This window comes from Hydractinia symbiolongicarpus, chromosome 10, assembly GCF_029227915.1.
Source record: "Hydractinia symbiolongicarpus strain clone_291-10 chromosome 10, HSymV2.1, whole genome shotgun sequence".
Lineage (NCBI taxonomy): Eukaryota > Metazoa > Cnidaria > Hydrozoa > Anthoathecata > Hydractiniidae > Hydractinia > Hydractinia symbiolongicarpus.
The window spans coordinates 19,194,333-19,214,845 of NC_079884.1; the positions used below are offsets into that span (position 1 = coordinate 19,194,333).

At 32.6% G+C, this 20,513-nt stretch overlaps 2 protein-coding genes across 4 annotated transcripts in view; one reads left to right on the forward strand and one right to left on the reverse strand.

Moving 5' to 3' along the window:
- LOC130662510 (palmitoyltransferase ZDHHC17-like) overlaps positions 1-20,513 on the forward strand; it is a 35,679-nt gene that overhangs the window by 13,128 nt on the left and 2,038 nt on the right. For all 3 annotated transcript variants that reach the window (XM_057461399.1, XM_057461398.1, XM_057461397.1), the window contains exons 3-17: positions 1,189-1,322; positions 1,918-1,995; positions 4,223-4,293; positions 4,365-4,438; positions 4,926-4,990; positions 5,285-5,358; positions 5,929-6,143; positions 6,738-6,877; positions 8,625-8,722; positions 9,273-9,397; positions 9,604-9,669; positions 10,169-10,262; positions 10,493-10,576; positions 15,024-15,175; positions 15,827-15,924. In XM_057461399.1, coding sequence (XP_057317382.1) covers positions 1,189-1,322; positions 1,918-1,995; positions 4,223-4,293; positions 4,365-4,438; positions 4,926-4,990; positions 5,285-5,358; positions 5,929-6,143; positions 6,738-6,877; positions 8,625-8,722; positions 9,273-9,397; positions 9,604-9,669; positions 10,169-10,262; positions 10,493-10,576; positions 15,024-15,175; positions 15,827-15,924 — 1,568 coding nt within the window. The remainder of the gene's footprint in view (positions 1-1,188; positions 1,323-1,917; positions 1,996-4,222; positions 4,294-4,364; positions 4,439-4,925; positions 4,991-5,284; positions 5,359-5,928; positions 6,144-6,737; positions 6,878-8,624; positions 8,723-9,272; positions 9,398-9,603; positions 9,670-10,168; positions 10,263-10,492; positions 10,577-15,023; positions 15,176-15,826; positions 15,925-20,513) is intronic.
- Positions 17,032-19,946, reverse strand: LOC130662514 (uncharacterized). The gene is made up of 2 exons (XM_057461402.1): positions 19,801-19,946; positions 17,032-18,609 (listed from the first exon to the last, which is right to left on the reverse strand). The coding sequence occupies exons 1-2, from the start codon at positions 19,926-19,928 to the stop codon at positions 18,213-18,215; spliced, it is 525 nt and encodes a 174-aa protein (XP_057317385.1). The 5' UTR covers positions 19,929-19,946; the 3' UTR covers positions 17,032-18,212.

A 20,513-nucleotide genomic window follows, 5' to 3' on the forward strand; every position in this document is an offset into this window, starting at 1 on the left:
GCACCCATGAAAGCCACTCTCACTTTAAGCATTGGCGGTAAAAACAGAAGATTTCTTTGATGTTGAATAAACTCATGTTAGCACATGATTTTAATATCAAAACTTTTTTATATTAAACGCATGCATATAAACATGTTTATTGCATGTACAATCGTCATGCGTTTATTTTTAGCAACCCCACCTATAATTTCAGCGTTTTTTTATTGCGTTTTTACTACCCTTGAACGGTAATCTTGAAATTGAGTTAATTAAACTCAATCTTATAAAATAAAAGGTAAAAACATCCTTATTTGATTTGATTTTCGAAGTAAAAAGTCTGTAAAAACAGAAATTAAAACATTCAGATACGAAAAAAGTTAAATGATGATAAATAAAACATCAATCTGTGTATTATGAACTTCAAAAAAAATTATATAAACAAAGAGGATTAAAAATATATGTTGATATCCTGTTTTGTATGAGGTAGTCAAAAACCATTTAAGTGCATAAAGAGTAAACTTTTGAAGAAAAAAAATTCAATTTAATGTTTCAGTTACAAGATTGCAACATTGTTTTAAATTGAAATATTGTGAATATATTTTGTTATCACTTATTCCAACATGAGTTAATTTCAGGCTAATAAAGCTCATTCTTATTCTTCTAATCGCAAAACTTATTCGTCTGGAAGAAAAGGAAGTGCTTGATAAGAGTTTAGGCACGGGGTATGTTACGGAACAATATTGGTTGTTTGTTACCGTAAAATAATTTTTTAATCAAAACTTATTTTTTTTTCAAAATAGTGGTTGCGAATTGCGTGTGTGGCTGCCGTGATCTACAATTTGAAGTCTATGGAAAAGCTGTTTTAGCCAGTCTGGGAACACAAAATCTGAAAATTTTTCTCTGGCACCAACCACAGGTGCCACCTCTGGGAGACTCTAAACTCAATCTTACAGTAAAAATGGCAGTAGCTTTAAATCTTGGAATAATCCCTGAATTTTAACTTTAAAACTCTTAAAATAAACATATGTTTCTTAGTAAAATACATTAGTGGGAACCAGGCTTAAAGGTTAAAACTTACTTTACATAGAAACTAGATTTTAAATTAAATAAATTGTATTTTTGTTAAGTATATGAAGTATGTCACACGTGCCTTGTGCTAAATGCTTTCAGTTTTTGTGTAGAAAAAAGGACTATATTTTACTTTTTCAGGCTTCTCAATATGGATATTTTGAACGTGTAAGACAACTTATTGAATATGAAGGTGTTGATGTTAGGCAGCCAGATACAGAAAATGTTACTGTTTTGCATTGGGCTGCTATTAACAACCGACTAGAAATTGTGCGGTATGTACTTGATATAATTTTATTTCACGCAACCACTGAGTGTCTAAGTTTATATTATAGTCAAATTGATGGTGTCGCTATGAGCTTGCCTTTCATATGTCATTGTGAAAAGATCTGATTAGATCAAGTTGGCCTGCAGATTTTAGACCTAACATTTATAGACATGTAGACGATTTGTTGTGTTTAAGTCACGTCATTGTAAAAATTTTACACCATTATCAACTGTAGGTATAAGAATATCACTTTCACTTCTGAAGAAGGTGTAAGTGGCCAATTGCCTTTCTTACATGTTTGTATCAAACATGAGAGTGAATCCTTTATCCCTAATTTACATAGGGAACAGCCAAGTATTCTTCTTCTGTGAGACAAAAATAGTACGATAATAAGTTTGATGTTAAAAATGGGGGACTTTGTTTACCAACAATGACATTATGATGCTATGATATTCATACTGTTAGCCCCTGTTCGATTTTTTTTTACCACTATAGGGCCCAACAATAATGCTTTTTATTGCATTACTACATCAAGGTACAAGGTATATCACAATCTGCATGTATTCTACTAGTTGTTACTTATCTTTCTTTTTTTTGTTTAGATATTTCATTTCAAAAGGCGCTATCATTGACCAACCAGGTGGAAATTTAAATGCTACAGCATTGCATTGGACTATTAGGTAATAATAAATTGTTGTTGTTTTTTGTGTCGAAGGTATCCATTTTTGAAAGTTAGCTGTTAAATTTTTTTTAGCAAATCAAATTGAGTCATTTTCATCACGTGACATAAACAAATTAAACCCGCCATCAATTAGACATACTTTGTTCGGCGACTTCAAAGAGAATTTTGGAAGCTTCAAAGGAAAATAACTACATCAATTTTGCCTGTCACAGACAGACGAACACACTCTGCATTATTATAAGAGACTAGTCGATAAGGCGGTGGAAAAATCGACTTAGGTAGAAGAACAATAGGAAAGATATGCCATTTAAAATTTTGATGACATCAGCATATTGTATCAGTATATTCAATACTGTCCTTTATCAAAAAAGCCCCCCCCCCCAAAAAAAAAAAAAAAATACACAAAATGTAAAAATTGACCAGTTAAGAACACAAATTTTTATTTTTAGTATGATGATGCATATACTACCTTTACCAACCATTTTAAACCTAAATGTCAAAAAAAAGAATAAGAGTAAATTATTTCGAATCAACAAAGATCATTATTTTTGGAAAACATAGTGTATATATATATATCTGTTTCGTCCTCACAAATGTTTACACAAAACAGGTCGGTTTTTAGGAGCACATCCAAATCAACAAAAATTAGTTCATTCAGTATGTTGTATATTGCCATACACATAAATCTTCCACAAAAAGGTTATGAAACACATCAAATTATCGAAAAATCAGGCATTTCAGTGCATACAGTCCTCGCCCAATAGATTACAAAATATAAAAAACAAAAAAGTCTTAGAACATTTAGTAATTTTTTGTCATCATCACCAAACAGTTATTACTACAATTTTAAAATTCTTAACAAAGACGTGAAACCATGGAAAATTCACATATATACAGTTTAGTTATCCTCAACGAAAGTTTATATATAATACCATGTATAAAAAAGCCATTAGCTTACACAGCAGCCTTCAGTGGAGTCTATTTCCACAAAAGTTTCCACAAAATCTTCAGAAACAGCAGTTTGCAACACAAAATACACACAAAAAAATGCCATCCTCTTGTATATCAAAATAAAGTTATAAACCCACGTAAATTTCGAATCAAATGTCTACAACCCCCTGTAAAGATAACCTGGCATTTTGTATATAGGTCGACAAAAGTTTAACAGGATGTCAGAAACAAAACAATAAAAATTAAGTTAACACACATGCTTTAAATTCTGAAAAAAATTATTTAACTTGTCATAAGCTTGTTACGTCATAATTAAAACGAAGAGAAGTTTGGAAAGTAAGGTAGGTAGCTATAGATAACTAACAAAGAGGAATAACAACATAACTCATAGGTTAAAGCTAGCATCCATGGAATGGGGGTGGATGGGGAGTAGGCATATTGGAGGCTACTGTTACATTAGCTAGCTAACAATAGCTAAGACACCCCGTTAAATATACTTAAACTGGGACCACCTAGCTAAATCTGAAGCTAGCTATTTATGCTTAGTAAAACACATATAAAGAAAAAAAATAGTAATGTAAGAATAATAACATTACAGTGAGTTCAACAAACCAAAGTTTTCCGTTTGTTAGTCAGCTAACAGCTTTATGTAGCATTTTGAATTTTAGGACAAATACATTAGTTACGCGCCAGGGCATATATTAACTATGCAAAATGTCAACAAATATGGCTAACTACGCGTTAAAATATAAAACTTTAAGAATTTGAGGCTTTCAGGTGGCTTTTGCTGAAAAAAGGGAGCCTGCTTGCTCTAGTGACATAAAAACCAAACGTCTGAAAATATCAAATTTCTTACTATTTGTGATTTTAAATCCACTTCAAGCTCTAGCCTTTATTTTCTACTTCTAACTGTACTTTACTTTTGGCTCCACTTCTTAATTCCAACTTCACTTTTCTACTTCTTCACTTGGACTTTTTTCTTTTTAAATATGCTTTTTTTAACCACTTTTTTTTAAGATAAAGGGATCTTTGTTTTTTTGTTGGCGAGAGGACATCATTTTTCGAAAGTTAGCTGTTAAATATATTTCAGCAAATCAAATTCAGTTTTTTTCATCCCATGATGTAAACATAGTAAACCAGGTAGCAAAATGGACGTAATTTTTTCAGCCACTTCAAAATAAATTTCGGCTTCTTCAAAAGAAAATGAATAAGATGATACATTATTACAACACAGAAACTTTGCAGTAATGATAAATTTTGAAACCATTTTTTAGACAAGGTCATCTTGATATGTGCATTCTACTGTTAAAGCATGGCGCCGATCCATCTATTGAGGATTCTGAAGGTTTGAATATATAATTGTTGAAATATTAGATGTAATAAAAGAACTGTTTATTTATGTTTTTTTTCGTGCAGGTTGTTCTGGTTTGCACTTGGCAGCACAGTTTGGCCATACACCTCTTGTGGCTTATCTTATTTCAAAAGGGACGGTGAGGATATACTATATACACCACTGTGTCCCTAAAATAGATGTAGCAAGGTCTCTGAAATTCTTAATGCCATTTAACCATGGGTGTTTGGTCATCGGTTACACTGACGATATATTTCTCCTCTTCTTCTACTACAATAGTAAGGCGTTCTTGACAGAACAGCTATTTGCTCTTTTCGCTGTAATATTTCGTATCCCACTGTACAATTTTAAGAGGTTATTTTCCATGCAAACATCTTTCGTGGCCAATAACTCAAGTTGCTTTTAAACATGTATAACCGACGCTTAATGGGGACAGTTAATAAAAAGAACATATTCTCAAAAGAACTGATGAACCAAGCATTTACGAAATTAGGCTTTCTGGCGTAATATATAATAAGGTATTCTTTAGCCCATGCTGAATTTCACAATTATAATTATAAAAAGATACACTTTGTGCATTTTAACAATAACATAATTTATGTTGTAATAATTACTCTATGATCTAGGATGTAGACATTATTGATAGAAATGGTATGACTCCACTGATGTGGGCTACGTATAGAAGTTTTGGGTAAGAAATTATTAAGTAACGAATCAAATACTTCTTTCCTTTCTTGATGCCAATAAGTTTTTGTGTCAGTTGTATTTTCAATCAAAAATTTTATTTAATTATGGGGGAAAGTAACAAACATGCATGGCAGTTGTTATGTGAATAAAAAAAGGCTGTGTGTGGACATTTTTTCAAATAGTTATTTTTAAACTTTGTATACACTTAGATTTAGTTTACTGATAAAGGAACATTAGTAAAACTATTTTATACTGATTGACCATATTAATAGTTTTATGAATATATAATTCAATTTAGAACTGATCCAGCCCGACTGATTTTAAACTTTGGTGCATCTGTGAATTTCTGTGATGCTATTCACAAAAATACAGGTATATTATCAAATAAAAAGTGAGTTTATATGGTCATGTCTGAATTCAACAGTAGACAGATTATGTTTCGGCTTCTACAAATAGCATAGCTTGGTTCTTGAAAAAAAAAAAAGTGTTTATGTTTATATATTGATAATCACTCGATAATGGTAATGTTGCAAAACATAGTGTGAAGCTACACTCATCCCCTTATTTGTTTTTCATTTTCATTCCCAAGTTTAGATATCTATTAAATGTTAGATTCTTTCCTTCAATTTTATATTCGCCATGGCATGAAAAATTTAATATAAAATAATAAAAAAGACATCGTGAACAAACTGACAAATGTGAGTTAAACACCATCAATTATCTTATATTATATATCTGAACAAAACTTTTGCAATAAATAAATAAAAACTAAATAAAAAAACTCCTTTACTCAATTTAAAAAAATATTAAACTATTTATAATCCCCCATTTTTTCACCCCCCATAACCGGTCCCCAAGTAAAAGCAAATTTGAAATTATTTATTCAAGTTAACGATGGAGTGAGTGGGTTCGTACCATCAAAGAATTATTTTTCTTTTGTAGCTTTACATTGGGCGATTTCTTCAAGCAATACTAATGTCATCAAACAATTGTTAAAGTCTGGTGCCAGTCTAGATGCTGTGAATGCGGAAGGGCAAACACCAGTCGAATTAGCTCTAGATCGAAGAAATAATTGGATCGTCAACCAATTACAGGAGGAACAGTTTCAAAGAGGTATTGGCAAGCCTGGTTTTATCAAAAAGATAACTAGTGATCCTGTAAGTATTGTAATAGGAAACAACGAGTTTCCTGTTATTTTGTTGAACACAAAAGAAGAGAAAACAATATAATAGGAGAGAGTAAGGATTCGGCTGTTCTTAAATAAACTCTTATTTGCAGTAACCCAACTAACCCTAAATATTACTTACTATGCTTCTGTGAAACTGTAAAGATAGGAAACAAAATGTTTAATGAGATTTACCAATGCCAAAAATGACTTCGATTTTTTTGTAATTTAAAATTTGGGGAAGTATGTGCGCACATTTTTTTTTTCGATTGAAAATAATATATATTTTTTCTTAGTTGACCAAAAAATTTTTTGCTGACGATTAGAGGTCACATATATTGAACAGCTCAAAAGAAAAAAAAATAAGCTGGGTTTGAGAGAGAAAGAAATTGCTTCGATTAACTGAGAATTAGTTTAAAAGCACAGTTAAAGTCTACCATACCAATAATAGTAATCATTCTTTGAAAAAAGTGTGTGTTCAGGAACTTGTGTGTCAGCTATCTTGTGTGTTAACTATCTTGTGTGTCAGCTATCTTGTCTGTCAGCTATCTTGTCTGTCAGCTATCTTGTGATATTCCTTTTGTAGACAACTAAGCGACATGCTTTGATGATCACAGCAGGTGCACCACTGTTCATTATTGGTGCAATAGTTGAATACTCCCCATGGTGGGTGCATACGATATTCATGTTGACCATCTTAACTGCGGTTCTCCAAGGCACAGTTAGGTACGTTATTTTTTATCTTTTGGGTCGTTTCTAAACTTTTTTCTGTAAAGTTTACTTTTAAAGCAGTTATATAAAGAGGTAAATATTAGCCTTTATAGTGGATTCGCACCTATTATAATGTTTTTTAACGAGGCGGATTATGTTCCACTAAACTGAGGTACGTGTCGTGCCTTTCGAAAGACCGGGTATAAACACGCCATTTTGATTATACTTTAGCTTGTTCACCAAGCTGCTAAGCAAAGTTTTTTAAAACAAAGAAAAATATTTGGTTAGGTTAGTTTAATTTTTAACTCCTTGAATTTTAGTTCTATCAACGGTTAATATATTCTCTTCATTGTGTACATTTTAACTAAGCGGCTTTCTTATACCCCTTTCTTTTGCTAGTCTATTTAGTTAATTCTAAACCGATGAACGTAGTTCTAACCTTTTTGTTTCTTTCGCCTACTTCTACTTCTTTTTTTTGTTTTTAAACTTAGTAGGATCCAACTTTATGGCCCAATCTTAGATATCTTAAATTTTATAACGTTTTTAGTCTTGTATAAATCTTAAACCAATGTCGCAGGTATAAAAAGCATTTAAGGATATCGCTACACCACAAGCAACAATATTTAATAAATTGATATGCTAAAACGTCTTCGTTTCTTCCTGTGTAGAGCAGTATTGTTAAAGTATTAAGTTGCACCGATTACTTTTTTATATTTGGGGAGACCTTAATTCTATACATTATAATTACATAAAAATAATTTTAAAAAATTAAGCAATTTGTTTGGTTGGCGACTGGCAAACGGCGCAGGAATAGGATTGGATCCTACCCTTTCGCCTGGTCACTGCGAGCGCGCGTACAAGTGGAGGACCGGCCCTTAAAGTCGATTTTCCAGTAGACGAAATGTTCCCATGAGCATCTGATTCTAAAGCCTGATCGGCTTGCGATTTTTTTAGTGCTCTTGGCTACTTAAAATTATGACCCTTGCTTCGCCTGCTAATAGTCGTTGGTTTTTTCTAGCCTGTATCCTACGCACTACATGAAACATTTGCATGTTGAAGATAATACCATAGGATAATAGCTATCTATTTCAAATGACGGAACAACATTGTAGAAGTTCTGTACAAAACAGGCTACTGGCGAACTCGAAGGAACAAAATTACATGCGGACAGGAATCCAAAATCTTTTAGCCTGCAAGAGCTGTTCATTGCTATTTTGACCTTAACTTTTTCTTGTTTAATTATTTCGCGTGTATTTCACCCGTGACCGTCACAGAGAAATATATTCCATTGTTTTTTAATTAACCATCCGTTTGGCAAATGTGTAAAAATACTTAATTATAAGTAATTCAGCACTCACAAAGATGTAAACAAAATTGATTTATAGTGGTGATTTCTTATTGAGTAGACGATCAAGTTAGTAGGTCTGGTCTTTAAAATTAACACTCATCATGAACCATGGCCATGTAACTTTTATTTAGCAGCCGTGCCGCGGCGCAGTTCACCTCTCCTTTAACAGGTTTAACTTTTTTGGGGAGCGTATGAAAAGTTAAAATGTTTTATAAAAATTTGTAAATTTAAATCTATACTTATCCTGTATCCTTTCATGTCTTACTTGTAAATTGCTTCTTTTTTTCTTGCATGTAGTAAAAGGTTTAAAATGGTTGTACTTGTCCACTCAAGAAGTTTTTATTATGTTGACATTACATTGATACCTTATTTCGGTATTTGTACAGGGATTATGTGCATTCCTATTTTTTGTAGATATTTATACGATCCCATGAAAAATCCGATGGCATTAGGTTTATATATCGCTACAAAAGCTTACATGTTTACTACGTTATTTATTTATTTTTGGCCATGTATCTTTTCATCCAGTAATGAAGTGTAGTGAATTTTTCACTTATAGACACAATATCTTAAAATATCTATCATGGCTTTTTCTTATAAGAAACTGTTCAATAATTTTGTCACGCTAAAATTGCCTTTTGAGCTCTTTATAATAAAATAACATTTCAGTATCTAAAAGGCTTTTTTCTGTTTCCTAGTGTTTGAGATATATGTGCAATGGGAAATCTATAGAACGCCGTCATCGCTAGAACTTTGAGACGTACTGCAGTTCATAATTAAAATAGCGTTTATTATGATTTTTAAATTGTGTTGTTGTTTCTTTTATAACACGTTAAAATTTTCTAACGTTATGTCACGGACCTAAATCTGATTTCTTATCACGGAGAATCACCATTAACTTGTAGACCCACTTTTTTCCTAAACCATTCACGTAAATTTGCAGCGGTCCCTAATGTGCTTTATTAATTTCTTTCACCACCACCATTTACTTTTAAAAATATTTAGAACAATATTTTCTTTCCTTTTTACGGCATGAACATATTTTTCTTAACGGGCACGTAGTGGTGAACTACCCTAATATACATATACCGTTTTGGATAAATACGACTTGTTTAACGTACTGTTTTTATAAAGCATGGCTTTCTGATCCAGGTTTTATAAAAACGTCCCCTTCACAGCAAAAAAAGGTAAGGGACGTTTTTGATAAATTTTTTTTCTCATTTCTTAAAGGCTTGTGTTTATATAAAGAAATCATTGCAATGATCAAATTGGAACATGTTGCAACGTGCATCATATAATATGCCTGATGAGATAGAGAGGTTGCAGATCTTTACGGACTAGGGTGTGGTGTTTTTATTTTACCCTTTTTTATATCTTTCTTTCTTTGTTGTAGGAAATAGTTGATTTAGCAGAAGCAAAATTATTAAATGATTTTTCAAAATTTTGTACGACCTGTTTGGTAAGTTTTTGATTATATTCCAGTTGTAGGACTTGTGTTTGCGAACAGAAAAATTGCGGAGCTGAAGCTACGAAAACAGAGAAGATTTTAAATGAGCATTTTTTTAACATAATTATTTTTCTACTTGATTCACACCAATATTTCGAACCATAAAATATCGTAAAATGCGAAATATCGTATAATAAAAAAATTGCGAATGCAAATTTTGGTTCAAAAACGCAAAATAATAGTTTGCGTATTCGGTGTGTTCATTCATTTCTTTTATTGCTCTAGCACAGAGGCTACGGCGTAATTTGTCCTGGTGATTGCTAAATCTTAATCTTTTAAATAAAGTGATGTATGTACTAAACACTTATATACACACACCACAATATCTAACTTTACCTTATTCCCTATTTTTCACCTTCATTCTTTCTTTTTTTAGTGCTTACACATCTTTTGTTTTGCATATTACACAGTTTGTTGCAGTGTTTTTCTCATGTTTTAAATCATTTTCTAGGTACGGCGTCCTATACGTTCTAAACATTGTCCAATATGCGATCGTTGTGTAGCGCGCATGGACCATCATTGTCCGTGGGTAGACAACTGTATCGGTAAGTATTTGATAAATAATCACTGCATTGTATTTATGAAACCTCTGGTAAAACATAGAATTTTAAGTTTTTAAATGTCGTCTATCCGTTAATGTAATGGATTCCTTTAAAAGATGAAAATTCACTTTAAAAGAAGAAAACTATTGTAAATCTGTCTGCGTTTTTCATCTCTGTGAGACTACTTGCATTCTTTCACTGTGATTATGTTAATGCTATGTCTTTTATTTTAGGTTGGAAGAATCATCATTATTTTGTTGGATTTTTATTCTTTTTATTTTTTATGAATATTTGGTACATGTGGGCAACAATATTATGTAAGTACTTTTTTGTTTTAAATTTTCTTACAAACTCAGCCAGACCAGCCAAATTAAAATCGAGGCTTTAAGTCTTTTTGCCTGAATTAAGAACTCTGAACCTTTAGGAGAGTTAGGAGAATTTCAGAAAGAGTTCCATTTCAAAATATTCCTGGCTACAACTTAAAACCAATAACAACAACATGACATACTTTCGTTAATAACTCTGGAACCATAAATAATATTACCCTGAAACTCCTAGTAGCTGACTTTTTATCATTTTGGATCGGAATTATGGAGAAAAATAATTCTAAAAATTTGCAGCAGATGGTGTCCCACGCCCATTTTGAAAGGCACTGTTTCAATTATTTTTAGTATTTTGGTAAATGGATATTATAATGGACTTAAAATGCTAACATTTATGTTTATATGTCCAAAGTTGTTTAAATAACTTGCGCCCTCGCTTTTACCATGGGGGACGCCAAATTACGCCTTTTCTTTTCTTCTTTTTTCATAGTTTTCATTAAAACTTTGATACCTGAGTTGCTTGTCAGTATTTTTTATATGCTTTTCTCATTTGATTGTAAGCATTTCCCAATGAAAAATGTATAGAATCAATCTATGAACTAATTTTCCTAAAAATTTATTCTCAAATATTTGTTACGTTGGCCAACTAAAAGGATCTTAAAGTAAGCCAAAATAGCTAAAATGTTTATTTAATAATTAAACTAGCTGTTTCCCGTGGAAGAATCCACTGTATTCCATTTAATTTATGTAGCAGATATATGTCCATCAAAAAACAAACAATGCAGCAGTGCGCATCTTACATCTGCATTATTATATAAATGACCAAAAAAATTAAAGGTTTTCAACAACTGCAGTATTTATGTGACATTTAAAATCTAAATCTACTAAAATTACTTGCTCTGACCATCTGACAAATGCGAAAATTATTCGGAAAGAAGTTTCCAAAAGCATTTCAACATACATCTCACCCATAAAATTTAAATCACTCAAAACGCCACATATATACAAAAAAGCTGATCAATGTCAAACACAAATCTCTCTCATTGTATATGTTAAAATCAGTTAGTTTATTGCAAACCCTGCCAAAGGTTGACACACAATGTGAAAAATAAACAATAAATTGTGCCTCTGACAGAATTTTTTATCTAAGGTGTAAAAAAAGGGATTTGCAAGGACAAATTATAATGCAATAAAACATTATTTGATATATTGCATACAGTCCTTCCTCACCAAACTTTAGACAAAATGCCAACAAAATAACGGTGTTTAAATCTAAAATTAATAAAGTCCTTTTAGCAATTTGCATGCTGTTTTACCATCAATAAAGTAAACAAAATTTCAAATCTCACATAGTATTCTGTCACAAATTTTCATAAAATATATATATAAGTCATAATGAGTCATGTTAAACAACAGCAATCAATCTGTATATAAGTTCATTTTATGTCAATTTTTGCACCAATTTTGCAACACAAAATACAAATTCTAAATAATACTAAAATCTCTTATTTTGGTCCTTCGCATACCGACGGTCTCCCACAAAAGTTTAATCAAAATGTAAAAAATGAGAGGTAACGACAAAATCAAAGTTTGCAAAATTTAACTATTTCAGTACATATATCTACTGCATATGCCCTCTAAAACAATATTTTAATCCAAAATGCCAAAGAAAAACAGTTTGCAACAAAAATCAGTTATTTCGATAATATTGCATACACTCTTTCCTCACAAAAGCTTCACAAAGTGTAAATAAAAAGAATGGTTGTAGGGAGTGCTTCTGATTCAACAAAAAAGTTTTTTTGACATATTGCATCTAGCCCTTACCCATTAAATCTTACACAAAAATTCCAAAACTATATACGATTTAGAACACATCAAATTTAAATCGAGAAGGATCAGTCATTTCGATATATTGCACGGAGTCCTCCCCAGTAAGAATTTATACAAAATATAGAAAAACAAAGCTTGCAAGGTGTAAAATTGAATTCTTCTTCTGTGTATATATATATATATGGTCCTTCCTCGCAAAATTAACATAAAATGTCAAAAAGGTTCAGATATAACATCTAACACAACAAAAATCAGTTCTATCAGTATATGTCATGCCATTGTCTTCCACCAAATGTTCCCCTTAAAGTTTCACAGACACAGCCTGTAAATTAAAAACAACTAAGATCAGGTATTTTGGTCTATTTCATACCATTCTGTTCCAAATAACTTATAAAATGTAAAAATTGAGTGGTAAAACAGAAATGTCAAAAAGAAGAAAAAATAGCTTACAAAGAGTATAAAATTAAAATCAACAAAGTAGTTCTTTTGGTGTATTAAATATAAGCCATACGCACAAAAGTTTACACTAATTGTAAGAAAATGGTTGTGTTTAGTAATTCTAAATTAAGAAAAGTCAGTTCTTTTAGCATGCTGATTAAGGTTTTTGTCCACAATTTGAAACAAATTAAATTTACATTTTAAAAATAAGTAATTTCTGAACTTTATTTTCAGAATATTTGGAGGAAAAGAACTTCGCAAACCAAAAAAAACCCAGGAAAATGTTTAAAATTTTCAGGGTTAATAACGTTTGATGTGTTTTGTGGGAATATATATACTAGGAATCTTTAGTTTAAAGCTAGCATTAGCTAGCTACAGCAGCTAATAGCTAGTCACTTAAATATAAACTGGAGACTTAGCTAGGTATAAAGAACATGGCTACATATATATATATATATATATTCCTAGCTAGCTAGCTAGGTAGTTGTTGGTGGTGGTTGGCTTTTTATGATGCTAGCTATAAAACATGTCTGGCAACAATAATATAATCAAAACTGAAAATAAAACATGAAAAAACCTTACAGAACCTTGCTATGATTAATTTATAAAACTATGCTCTTCTTCAAATGTTTTTTTAAAGATTTATTTTGAATGAAAGAGTAGAGAATACTCAAAAAGAACAGCCATCTTTTTCGTAAACACAATTTCCGTTTTATGCTAGGAACTTCATTTAACAGTCCGTATGCTTTGTGAATATCTAATACCGTTTCATATGTAGCGATACCTATATATATATGCTAACATAGAGTTTTTTGGCATAAGGGTATATATATTTATATCGTTATTAGCAGCGGGTTATATATTTACAGCTTATGTGCGATTTCTATGAAGTACATCCCTAATCTTTTTAGTTAAATTTTTGCGTACAGCCACGTCATAAGAAAGTGACCCGTGATTTCCGTGTCGTGGACTCACAGTTTTACTCACGCAAAGGAATTAATATATAAGAATCAACATTATTTTCAATATTTACATAAAAGAAATAAAAATCTATCATGAAGCTACACCAAAAAAATTGCTGACAGTCAGCATTTGAGGCATTGATTTTCAATTGTCATGTGACAGACATCATCCGTACAAAGTTTTAAAGTTATAACCTAATACAAGGGAAGTTATGGGGGTAGGGCATTTTTGCCCCCTCCCCCATCCCTACATCCCCCCATCTACTACACTCGCCTCCCTATACCCCAGCCTGAATATTCAAAACTGTGATGGTTCACGGTGGCGGTGGTTATCCGTACAAGTGTTAAGGGTTGCTAAAAAAAGTAAAGCGAGAAAAAACGGTTGGGTAGGTAAGCTTTAATTAAAGTGAGAATAGTGTACACCTACATGCTTTTTTTATAAGAATATGCCTTATAAGAATGTCACGCTGGAATTTTTGGTTAAACACAATAGGTTTATTGTTAAAAAAGCAGTTAAATTGATACGTTTTAAAATAAGTTCTGCACGTTAATTGAATTGTCTTTTCATTAATCTGCTCAAATTGTTGTCTCTGTTTTTTGCACAACAGAATCGTCATTCATTTTTTATTTTGCACACAGGAATTTTACTGCATTTTGAAAAATGCTTAGATGAGCGATTACCCAACCGTATAGTACTTTCCAATCGCCTACCCTTTAATGATAAAAAATTGCATGGGTTATGCTTTGCTCATTCCCTGAATCCCCCTCCCTTCACCTCTATCAAAAAGCGTATCTTCTAATCTTTCTCCATCATACGTCTTTTTCCTTTGAAGTTTACCGTGTTGTGATAAAAAATGTTAAACTACGAACATCAAAATTATTTTGTTCAAACAAATGCAACAGTTTTAAAAAAATGTTTTGTAAAGGTTAGCAACTTCAATTAAATATTAAATATTCATAATTTAGTTCTGTCACGATAGCCCAGTTGGTTAGCGCGTTCTATTTGGATGCAATGTTCTGCTGCGGTGCTGGTTTGAATCTCCCTGGGACGTTTTTCTAAAATAAAACTTTGCGAACTAAATCTTGCTGATGACGTCGGTCGGTCGGTCGATTGGTCGGTCGGTTGGTTAGTCAGTTAGGAGTTGGAAACCAATACTATCCTCACATGCGAGATAGTAAAAATAACCTATACATTCAATTTAATTTTCTAGATTATAACACGCACTGTGGACCCTTCGGGGAAGGAATATTACTTGCCTTACTGAAAGCTTTTTCGTGTGCTCCGTGGGTGTCTTGGGGTTTCTGTATGGCTAGCTTTCACACCTTGTGGGTCTGTGCTTTGCTGGTCTGTAATATATATCAGGTGAGTATGCTTTTTTATTTAGGTTGGTGTGAAAGAAGGTGAAATTTACATTGTAAATACCTTGAAATGAATACCCTACCTTTCTTAAAGTTTATTTTTCTTAAGGTCTTCAGAACTTTTTTATGCCATCCCTCAATTTCACAATAAGCATTTACACTTTGTCTATCTAAAACTTTACTTGAATATTATGTACCATTTGAATGTGAATAATATTTGCGGAGATTAATACCCGCAGAAAAGGTATTTGTATTCCCCGACTTTTTTCGACTCGAAATTTGTATGATCAAGGTCTATTTTAAAAGATATTGATATAAAGTGATTGCCAAAACCTCGCTACTTTTCTACTTTCTATGATTTCGCCATATATGGAGAACGTTTATTGAGGATTTGAAACTAGATCATATATACTATTTTATTATAATACCTTTATACGTCTGTCTTTTACGGAAAATAGTACCGCAATGCAGTATAAAAAGAACGGGCGAACCCGTGGATTTATCAACAGGTTATCGAATAGTAGTAAAAACTGCAACATGCAACATATATCTTGTTAAGTTACCATGAATTATTTTTTTTATATCAGGTCTTCATCAGATGTAGCACTCATAGCGTCTAGCTATCTGTTGTTAATTTTACGATTAAATGTTTTAGATGTTGTGGCTAGGTATGACCACGAATGAACGGATGAACGCACCAAGATATAAACATTTTCACGATAAGAAGACAGGGCATATATCAAGTCCGTTTTCGTAAGTTTATCTTTACCCAGATAATCTCGGTTTCCACTGAGCGCGTCTTTTTAATACCCCGTAACAATTCTTGGCATCAAAGTGTTAGCAGAAAAAATTATTCTAGGTGGGAATTGTTCAAGAAGCGGCGGGAAAATAAGTTTTTTATTTCCAATGAATGTAATATTGAATGTCCGCTGTACTCAGGTGTCCCTTATACTCCTTTTCATTAATAAAATGACGTAATCTTCTACGGCATGAAAACGAGGCAACCTATGCTAAAGTCATTTCAATATGGCCGAGCGTAAGAGAAGTCGTGGGTCATCCTCGTCACTTGGACGTGAATGTGCAGCTTATGGCTGCTCTGCTCGTGACTATTACTTCGAAAATGAAGAGAAAATACGTTCCGATACTACCTTCTTCTCATTTCCCGGTGAACCAAGCCGAAAACAAGTCTGGTGCAGCTTGATAAAACGTCAAGATGGCAGGGATGGTTTCAAGGTCACAAAGAACACTGTAGTATGCGAAAAACACTTTGAAGAACAAATGATTTATAGGCATCCAGGAGGTACGAAGAAACGATTGCTACCAGATGCCAAGCCAAACATACATGCTTGGAATGACGGGACAAAAAAAGCTCGAAAAGAACCAACATTTAGACCATCTCCGAAGAAAAAGTATCGAGAACCAAAAACTTTAGATGACTCTATGACAGTTGAAAACGAGCCCTCTGAATTGGATATTATTAAAGCAGAACTGCAACAAATAAAAGATGAAAATACTTTTTTAAAACAATATAATACTCAAAAAATTCAAAGATACAATAAGTTGATTAGTGAACAATCAGATAAAGTAAAAAACCTTGAAACACAAAATAATGATCAGAAATGTTTTATAAAAGATCTTGAACTTCAGAACCAGAGCTTTTCTGTAAAAAGTGAATTTATGGGGCATGTATTAAAATCAGATGAATCATGTAATTATTATACAGGTTTTCCATTACTGAAAATATTTCAAGATGTTCTCATTTTTCTTGATGCTGGTGAAACTGGTCAAAATATTATTTTGTACAACCATAAAGAAGGGAAAAACGATGCACGTGGTCGTAGAAGGTGTTTCTCACCATTGGAAAGTTTCGTGCTGACACTTGTAAAATTGAGACGGAATTTTGGAATTATTCATTTTTCATACATATTCAATGCATCAGAAGGTACGATAAGCAATACATTCAATACATGGATAAACTTTATGTACATCAGACTTGGTAGCATATGTATATGGTTAGGAGTGGCACCCAAAACAAAATTTTGCGAATCAATAACTAATCCACATTGATCAACAGAAATCTTCCAACCCGATAGGTGCATAAATTTTTCATATGCTTGGATGGCGATGGGCTCAAAAAATTTGCCATATCTCATTTTCATTTGCACAACTTTGTTTTTCTCATTTTTGTCACCAAATACAATGTTATGAGCTATAGTTTTGATCCCCTTCTCAGTTTTTTTAGTTAGATCACCAATTTTATTACAATTAGATGCTGTGAATCTGTTTTTGCGGTACATAAACCAATTCGCATCTCTTGCTTGGTCACGCGTATTAACTTCGATTTCTACAGCATGTGCAGAATGTGACCTTAATTCATTCAATATGGCCAATTTTTCCTCACATATTTCACTTTTTAAGTATTCATCAAGCATGTATTTAATTGAATTAAAAGGAAAACTTGGATAAGGTTATATTCAGTTAGGTTTCCTGTGACTGTAGAAATGCTAGAATATGCAGCGAAATCAGCTGGCATTGGGGAACATTGATGCGATAAAGTAGAACCAATCGGCATTACTCCATACACTGTATCTGTAAACAGAAGCGGATTACGATTTATGATTTTCTTAGCATGATTATTGCTATTCTGATTGTCGCTATTCAAAAAAACTTCCAAATTATAAGCTGGCTCATGTTTTGTATGGTCGGCTCTAGCATCATACAATGTCGTTTTAATTCCACTGCGCTTTTTGTATTCTGTATCCTCATTTGTATTTCTTCGTTTTGAAACTGGGGAAGTGATGGTTATATCCTATATTGGGACTTTATCAACACGATTTCTACTCTGAGGAACTGACCACTCACAGGCCTTTGATGTGCATGCTTTCGGTTCTGGAATAATTTTTAAGTTATCCAGGACCCATTTAGTCAACAACTTCATCAAAGCGTAAGCGTGAGAACAAGTTCCCACCTTTCCAGCTGGACATTGGCAAAAACAATACAAGATTTCATTTGATAATTTATCAATGGCAACAAAAATCCATCTATCTGCTTTCTTCAAGCTTGCACCACACACACCTTTCAATAAAATTTTCTTCCAGGAATTGTGCACCCCGAGTAAATGGTTTTTTAATTTTGAGAGACTTTTCTAATACCAGGTCATTGATTATTTTATGGTACTGTTCGATTTGGTATATTGTTATTTTTGGCAAATTCGTGATGTCTTTTGTCCATCCAGCTGCGTTTTTCGGATGACCTATTTCGTTCCTTAACACCTCTGGGCATTGGATAATGATATTTCCATTATTCGTCTTCCCATTATTCGTCTTCCCCGGTGATAACAAAATTCCAAGTTTCTCAGCTTTTTTTCTCAGCCATTTTTTATCACTAGTTGGATCTACAATGTTATTTTGTGTGCCATTTTTGAAGTACTGCAGCACCCTGATAAAAAAAGGAAAACATTTTTGCTTACTGATGTTCAATTTCTACATAACATGTATTTAACATGCAGCTAAAATAGAATAGTCACTCAAATAGTGGTTCTCCTTCAAAGTGTCTATTCCTTTCAGGGTATCACCTCTATAAATTAACCACTTTTTCAAATGTTCAGCTTTATAACAAGCTAGATTTTTAACATCAATGTGAACAGTACAGGGGCGGATCCAGACTTTTTCAAGACTTAGTCAAAATATTGCTGCCGCGCAGCAATATTTTAAATTAGTCTTGAATTTAGCAGCTGGGGGTCCTGGGGGTGCTGTAAGCGGGTACAAAAATCGCCGAAAATTGTCTTCCGATTTATCTAGTTATTAATAAAATTGACAAAAAGAAATGCTAAGCTATAAGAAAATCTCCTAAGAACATTAAATCTCCTAAGATTCAACTCTCAGTCTTACACATCTTATTTTAGATAGATAAAAGCACTAAAATTAACAGGGATTAACTACAATAAAGTGAGACAATTGTGAATATATTTCAATATTTAGAAACTCTTGCTATTTCTGCCAATATCAGGCTTCATCAGCATGACTACGTGAATCAAATGATCACACCGGCCATGGACAGCAAAATGAAACACAATCATAACAAAAACAATAAGAATATGGAAAGATCAGAATAATGAAGATGAAATGTACATACATGTGACATGATACATACACACCTCAACCCATGTATTTGTTCAGATATATTTGTTTATTCCAAGGGCTAAACTCAAGTTTCGTTTGAACTTTAAAAGAAGAATTACGAAGGGCAGTTTTCTGCTTTTTGCATGATGAAATAGGAAAATGCAACTTTCGCTTAAGAAAGTTGCAACCTGGAACAAGGGGGAACGTAATGATTTGGCTTGAAGTCTACACCAGACTTAACGATACCTTCATAACAAAATAATGTCTTTGGGGTACAGTTGTTGATTGCTTCTGCTTTAACTGCCTCCTCAGGAGAAAGAGTATCATATCACAAACAATATGGGAAAGGGAAAATCTGAATAAACTTTTTTTTAGATATAAAAATATTTGCCTTTTGGTTTTTAAAAGCAAATTAAAAACAAGGATGATTGGAATAAAAGGAAGGATGCAAGAAAAGTTCTGTGGATGTCATGATTATCAAAACATCAACAAGAGAATTATCACCTACCAATACCAACGATGCTGAGCTGTATAGACAGTCTCCTGATGGATTGGATCTAAAAATAATATATTTTGCCATGACCTTTCACTCAACAAACTTTGTTTCCTAATAGCCATTCGAAGAGTTTTTTTCATCAACAAACTTAGCTACTTATCCAGTTCTTGCTTCTAATAACAACACAAATATTAATTGAGAAAGAACTCCTCCACAATGCTGAAAATTCTGTTCAAGGCTCATTTTACAAAAACAATTAGCCAGCTAGCTAGCTAGCTATAGCTAGCTAATTTAATATTTTTGTATTTGTTTTTAATAGTCTGTTGTAAAAAGCTCTCCCTCAACTAGCTTTTCGTAGCGAATATACTGAAAACCTTTAAATAAATGCAAGGTGTGTTGGAGAGTAAAAAACTTACTTATCACTTTAAATCAATAATTCCTTTATCTTCACACCTCGCCTCAGATGAAATGTATATATCTGCACCTGAATTTCGATGAAAACTTTTACCAACCAAGGGATAAATATCCCCAGATAACAATAATGTCCGAGAATAAACACTTTCTGAAAGTTCTTTTTGCATTTTACGAACAGATTCAACATTATCACACTTTAAATAAATTAGTAAGCACCCGCGTCAACATTCTGCAGCAGCCATGATAGTACGGAAGGAATCCAAGCCAAAAGGCGTGAGTCTTTGACTAATCCTGACGGATGGGAGTTAAAA